Source organism: Lupinus angustifolius, chromosome LG20 (genome assembly GCF_001865875.1).
Source record: "Lupinus angustifolius cultivar Tanjil chromosome LG20, LupAngTanjil_v1.0, whole genome shotgun sequence".
In the NCBI taxonomy this organism is placed as follows: domain Eukaryota; kingdom Viridiplantae; phylum Streptophyta; class Magnoliopsida; order Fabales; family Fabaceae; genus Lupinus; species Lupinus angustifolius.
Window position 1 is genome coordinate 20,646,973 of NC_032028.1, and position 6,740 is coordinate 20,653,712.

The 6,740-nt window shown below is 28.5% G+C and overlaps 1 protein-coding gene and 1 non-coding gene across 2 annotated transcripts; both read right to left on the reverse strand.

Annotated features, from left to right (window-relative positions):
* TRNAL-UAG lies at window positions 468–547 on the reverse strand. The gene has a single exon. It is a non-coding gene; the product is annotated as a tRNA-Leu (tRNA).
* On the reverse strand, window positions 3,099–4,498 carry LOC109335245 (BAG family molecular chaperone regulator 2-like). The gene is made up of 2 exons (XM_019571361.1): window positions 3,969–4,498; window positions 3,099–3,422 (listed from the first exon to the last, which is right to left on the reverse strand). The coding sequence occupies exons 1-2, from the start codon at window positions 4,201–4,203 to the stop codon at window positions 3,193–3,195; spliced, it is 465 nt and encodes a 154-aa protein (XP_019426906.1). The 5' UTR covers window positions 4,204–4,498; the 3' UTR covers window positions 3,099–3,192.

Consider the following 6,740-nt stretch of genomic DNA (forward strand, 5'->3'; position numbering starts at 1 on the left):
ATGTAAAAATAGACAATTAATATATCATTTTTATTATTAGTTTTTTGAATAATTAATGATGATTGAAAATCTACGATGAATGATAGACGATACTGTGCAAAAATTTTACAATATTAGTGTATATATTTTTCTCTTTAACAAATCAATGTATACATTTTATAATGTCAGTATATAGATTTCACATTGTCGGTATATATATTTTGCACCGTCAATGTATATCTATTTGAAGAGTCAATGATAATTGAAAATAAATAGTGAATGATTTTTTTAACTGTGTATAAGTTTTTGCACCGATAGTATAAAAATATTATACATTTTGCACTGTCAATGTATATTTATTTGAAAAACAATGATAATAAAAAATAAATGATGAATAATGTAACAACTGTGTATAAATTCTTGCACCGATAGTTTAAAAATATTACACTCCTTGATATTTTGTGCAAAATTTATTAAACCAAAAAAAGTGACAGCTGTGGGATTTGAACCCACGCCCTTTCGGACCAGAGCCTAAATCTGGCGCCTTAGACCACTCGGCCAAACTGTCTTCGTGTTAGATATTTATAGTTAGATTTTAATAACTAATATATATCAAGTGTCATTAAAAATTACTTCTGTTATAAATGCCTTTTACGTGGTGGTAACTGGTAAGGGTCGTTTAATGGCTTATCGGCACATGTTTGAACGCATCTTAAAAGTATTAAAAATATATGTTTTGTTTAAAAACATCACTTCGAAAAAGATCCATTTATTACAAGAGTAAGTTAATAAAACCTAATCCATATTTTAGTCATTCATTTTATGAAAATATAATGATTCATGTGATTTGATTTAGTCAATAAATCTGAATCATTAGATATTCATGAAATTGATAACTAGGATATGAAGTACATTTTTTAAGTAATCTCCTCTATGTGTCACCTGTTATAATTGATTGAAAAATATAATTCTTATAATAATATGATTGAGGAAAGAATTCATTTAAATTTAGAAGAGCAACTGACCTAATAGCCGATTGATTCAATCTGTGTTAGTTTCATTAATTAAATAAGTTTGTTCTTAAGCACTCACTATCCAACATATAAACAAGATGGGCAAAACTGGGTATTCACAATTCTTAGAATTTAAACTTAAGATTTAGAATGTCACTATATATCATTGGTCGAAATACATAGTTGATGCATCATCTATTATAAACATGGCATGTGAAAACTAATTCTTGAAAAATTAAATTATATAATGTTTGCTTTTAAAAATTAGACAAGTCTTCCTTTATCTACAAGATGTGAACCATACCAAAGGGGATGAATATTAGATATGCATATGGCGAAAAATATGGGAACAACTTCTATAATTGGGGATGTTTGCATTTTTTGCCGACAAGCATGTCGGTTCCAAGGTATCTATTATATTTTTTAAACTCCTAATTAATTGATATTAATAATAATACTTATTATGTAATGATAATAACTCATTTAAAAATTTGGACACTTTGAAATATAAGGTAATTGAATTGATATTATTCAAGTATTTACATTTTTTAAGTTTTATTATCTGCAAGTCAATATTTGTTGATTTGAACATATCCCTATCAATTATTTAATGCAATTGTTTTTTCCAGAAAATAATAGTGGAGCTTTTCTATTAATCTTTTGCAAGACTAGCCAATTAAATCTTTTAAAAGTAATTTGTTTCTTGCATAACATATAATCAAGATGATTATAAATCATACAAAAATGGACATTTGATTCTTCCTTTTTACCCGTTGAATCAAGTCTTCGTGATTTAGAAAATGAATCTTCACATCTTTATAGAGTATAGAATTAAAACTCGAGTTATGATTATGATTTTTGCCACATATTATAAGACTTTGGATATGAGAAAAAAACATAGATTTATGGGTTCATTTATGTATCCACACAAAGCACATGTTGTTGGAACGTTAGGATCTAAAACACTTTTTCTTTTTAAAATTAATTTTGTAAGGATGTCATTCATGATGATCTTCCATGCAAGGCATAACTTTGACCATAGTTTTTTTTATAGATATTATTGTCACTATTTCCTTCCATTTGCTAGAGTGTTTGATAAGCATTCTTAAACGTATAGAGATTTCCCTTATCATGGGTCGAAATCCATGTATCAAGTCCATCTTATTTAGACATTATTGACCCTAAGATTTTGCATAAATATTCAACTTCTCTTTGTTCCCACTATAGATGTTTCTTACCCATTGAAATTTCTAACTCCACTATCCATTTCTCTATTCACTTGAGTGGCTTATTTTGACTTCTTTATCCAAAGCTATTTGATATAGCTTTGGAAAGGATAAAACTAAAAATGGATGTACAACTTCATCCTTATCCACTCTTCATTCAAACTAGGTTTGGAAGGATATTTTGAAATTTGAATCTAGAAATAGAACAAACAAAATGCACTATAAGTACTAAAAAAGAGATAATGCTGAATTCCAATGAAGTTGCTTCCCAAGAAAGTGAGCCTTTTTTGCTTGTAATGGAACCTCTTTTGCCTCCCACTTTGAGCTCTTCTAGAGCACAAGATTATAATCTTGATTGAACTCAAAAACAATAAAACACATAATTTATTATTATTAAAACTATAGGAACTTGATTGAACTACCACTTTGGCCCAAACTACTTGAACTTTAAAGCACATAATCTACCAATTTTCTCATTATGTTGTCCTAACCTTAGTCCTTTTTGTATTTATATTTTTGTGTAGGCGTGCACGCATGGATTTATATAATTGAATAAAAGGACATAAACATCATCATAACAAAAATAAAAGGAATCAACACTTATTAATAGATCACACTTTGCAAAATGATATGGAATTCCATTAGCTTACACATAATTTAATTCAAAGTAGGCTTGAAGCCTCCAAGCACCATAAAAGTACATATTTACATATTAGTAATTAAGTTTATATTCTACAACAAACATTAAAATCGTAATATCTAAGCACCGTCAATGAAAGATTTATATATAATCATTACATCATCCAACATTTATCTGTATTACAAAATATAAATAATAGATAATGCAATGATATTGTATAAAACTCATACATTGTCTTTTCTCAACGATAAAAGGGAAGAAAGGCCTATCATTACATTAAACTTCCTTCACTTTCCCTTAGTTTACAATTAGTACTAAGTTTGATAAATTAAAGTCATACAATGATGGTGGTGCAACAAAGATTGTTAATGGGTTGGTCTCTTAACATGCTAAGAAGCTTCTTTTCTTTGATAGCTGGATCCTCTAGCAATAGAACCTTGTCCTTGTCTCTAACACCAATCATGTGAAGGAATTCATTGTCATCTCTCTCTTTACCTTTGAACAAAAGCCTCTGCTCTCTTGGCTCCAACCTTGTAATAAGTGATAGTATCATTTTCAATTCTCCTACAAAGTTTCAAATTTTGTCAAATACCCACTTGAGGATTATGTCCATAATGCATAACAACCAAACTTTTGGATCATAAATAACTTATTCATGGGTAGGATAAGAAAATAATTTTTTGGGATTAGCAAAAGCTATTTTGATTATAGTTATAAATTCATCTGTCTCAAAATTAACGAGTAGGATGAACGATTCTTTCTGACTCATAATCAGATAAAAGTTGGACTCTAGTTTTGGTTTTGAAATGAATCTTAAGACATCAGGTATCAGAAGTTCCATACAAGACTTCTGTTCTCTATGATATAACTTATGCATCTTTTTGGGCTACTTTCGTCACCACCAATTGTTTTTGTGATGGAAATTTAACACACTCCATAATTGTTCGTAATATTTTGGTTTTGAAACACTTTGCTACCATATCATGATCATATTGTTTAATTTATATTTTCTCATAATTATCGGCAATTACAATAAAGTTAATACAATCAGAACTCCGACCACAATTTAAAATACTGACGAAAAAAATAATAAGATGGGTTGAGAATTACCAAAAGTTGAAGTGGCCTCAATGGAAATTTCATGCAATTGTGACATAGTTGACACTCTAATTGCAATCATTCCCTCTCCTGAACTAATACTCTCCCTTTTCTGAACTAGCATACCACCAGGCCTAAGTTCCCATTTGATTTCACTACAATCATTATCTATTGTTGGTGTTGCTTTGTTTCCATTTCCATGCTTGGAGCTGCTTCTGAAGAACCTCTTTGACTTCAACTTCAACATTTTTATTTTATTTTTTGCTAGCCTCTATTTTTCTTCTCTCAAACTCTTTTATTTCTCTCTCTCTCTTAGAAGAACTTAAATTGAAGAGAAGTTTATGTGGGTAAGCTGTTATATAATAGTAGAAAGTTTGCAAAAGGACAATGAAAACATGATAATAAAATAAAATATAAGCCCACTTTGTGTTGCAAAAAAGTAAGACTTGAAGGAACAAGAATGCTAATAAGTTATGTATGAACACATGTTATGGAAGACAACATGGGTATTTGTCTTTTCTGCTGAATTTGTGAATGGCTAAGGCACATGGGTAGGGTCACTCCTAATTTCATATCTAGTCTAGAAAAAATGTCAGTTAATCGAAAAGAAAAAATTTAAAAATATAAAATAACAATTTTATATTATTTAAAGATAATTGGTTAGGAACATAATGATATATTTATTTTGGAATACAAGATCCTCTTATATGAATAATGGGTGCTTAGGAAGAACTTTCCTTGATTGGTGGAACTAACACAAATTGAATAAATTGGTTATTAGGTCGGTTGTTCTTCTAAATTAAAAAACCATCCTTTCATTAACTGTATTATTACACATATTTAATATGATAATTGTAAACCATTTAGACACCAAAGAAGCACAATTTCTTGTTATTTTGTCCCTTTCTTTTTAGTTAGTCATCTTTATAAGTTAGCTTCATTTTGTAGTCACTTAAAATCAGTTGGAGTGAAATGTGTTTCATTAAGTACAAAGTTAGTTAAGTTTGGATAATTTAAAAGTTTTATAGGTAGATTCACAAACTAATATTTTGAAGTTTTGAATTAAGGTATCATATAACTTACTATGGTCTTTCTCTATTGTTTTAGCCCATTTTTCACAAATGTTCCCTAATTTTGGATTGGAGACATGCCAACAACAAAAATTACACATTTCATTCAAAATACACATCATAGGACAAGAAAGCTCAAGTTAAACTGAAATAGTTGTCATCAATGTTTTTTTTGTTGCCATAAAGAATGAAATAATTTTTGTGTGACTGTTTTTACAACAAGTATATCAGAAATTAAGCTTCTAACATTTTCATCTAGCTAGTGATCTAATGAGTCTTACACTATTAGATCAATACATTATTGGTGATGTCTGATCTGTTTGATTGTACAAGTTTAACATCTAATTATCTGCTATTCTGTTTTTAAAATTTTCTTATGTTTAAAAATTTCTCTATTAACAACTAAGTATTACTTTACTTAGGTTTGAATAATTTAAAAGTAACATATTCTCTAATAACATCCCAAGATAATAAGATTTTTCTATATATAAAAAAGATAATAGTTACCTTGGAACCCCACATGTTTGAGGGGAGGAGATGCAAACATCCTCATTTATAAATGTAGTCCCTCCCTTTTGTTGCCATATGCATCTAATATCCATTCCTCATTGGTATGGGCTAACATTAGCCACTTGTAGCTAAAATGTAGAGTTCGGGTATTCCCTCACCTTTTAGGTAAGTAATTAATCTATTTTAGATATATGGTTGCCTCTCCAACAAGTATCGTTCATAGAAATCGAACCCTTGATCTTTTGGTCATCATAAGGATCTACCAAGACCTTATATCACTAGACCAATTTATTGTTAGTAGAATGGTCTATTTTAAAAAAACAAATATCATATAGCTCATTTTCTCATTCTGGTTAGAGTGTATAACATCATAACTAATTTCCACATGTTATGTTTATAATAATGGATGCACCAACTATGGATTTCAATTAATGATGCCGACATTCTAAAATCTTAAGCTTCAATTTTAAGACAAAAGTTCTAAAATAAAATAAAATAAAATATTTTTTTATCATCAATGTCTCCAATTAAATATTTCCAGGTGGGTGATTACGTGCATGTCTTGGGTTATCATATAGGAATAAGAATATATACAGTTGTATGAATAGATATTATTTCCTTTTTAACTTAGCCTGATTAATGCATATCTGATTCATTCAGAGAAAAGGTTTTAAAATCTTCATTTAGATTGATATTCATAAATAATTGCATGCTTTTAATTTTTTACATAGACACTATCGAATATGTCAAGTCGTAATTTTTTAATTGGATACATTTAATATTATAGATTTGTACTGGTTTATTATTATGAAATATGTACATATAATTTATTAGCGGTGATAAAAATAAATTTATTTCTAGAAAAAAATAGTTTGAGTGTTATTGTTTAGTAATTAATGGTAAGTGGGTGATAAGATGCTTGTTGTGAGGTGCATTAAAAAAGGAATAAGATAGGATGTGATAATTAATTATTTAGATTTAATTAAATATTAGTATTACATGAATATGTTTAGAATGTTTAGATGATGATATTCGTATGGTTACTATCATTTTAGGATTTGTTTTTAATTTTTTAAAGAGTATATTGTTCATCTATAATAAAAATTAGAGTAAATTATATTGACATCCCCTGAGTTTTAGAGAAATTACACAATTCACTCCTCACTTTTTTACACATACACAATTCACTCCTCACTTTTTTACA

Bases quoted from the DNA above. Each gene is read 5' to 3' on its own strand.
- LOC109335245 (XM_019571361.1), bottom strand. From the start codon at position 4,203: ATGTTGAAGTTGAAGTCAAAGAGGTTCTTCAGAAGCAGCTCCAAGCAT. The intron at 3,423-3,968 runs GTAATTCTCAAC...GAAACTTTGTAG, and splicing joins TGAGGCCACTTCAACTTTTG to GAGAATTGAAAATGATACTA.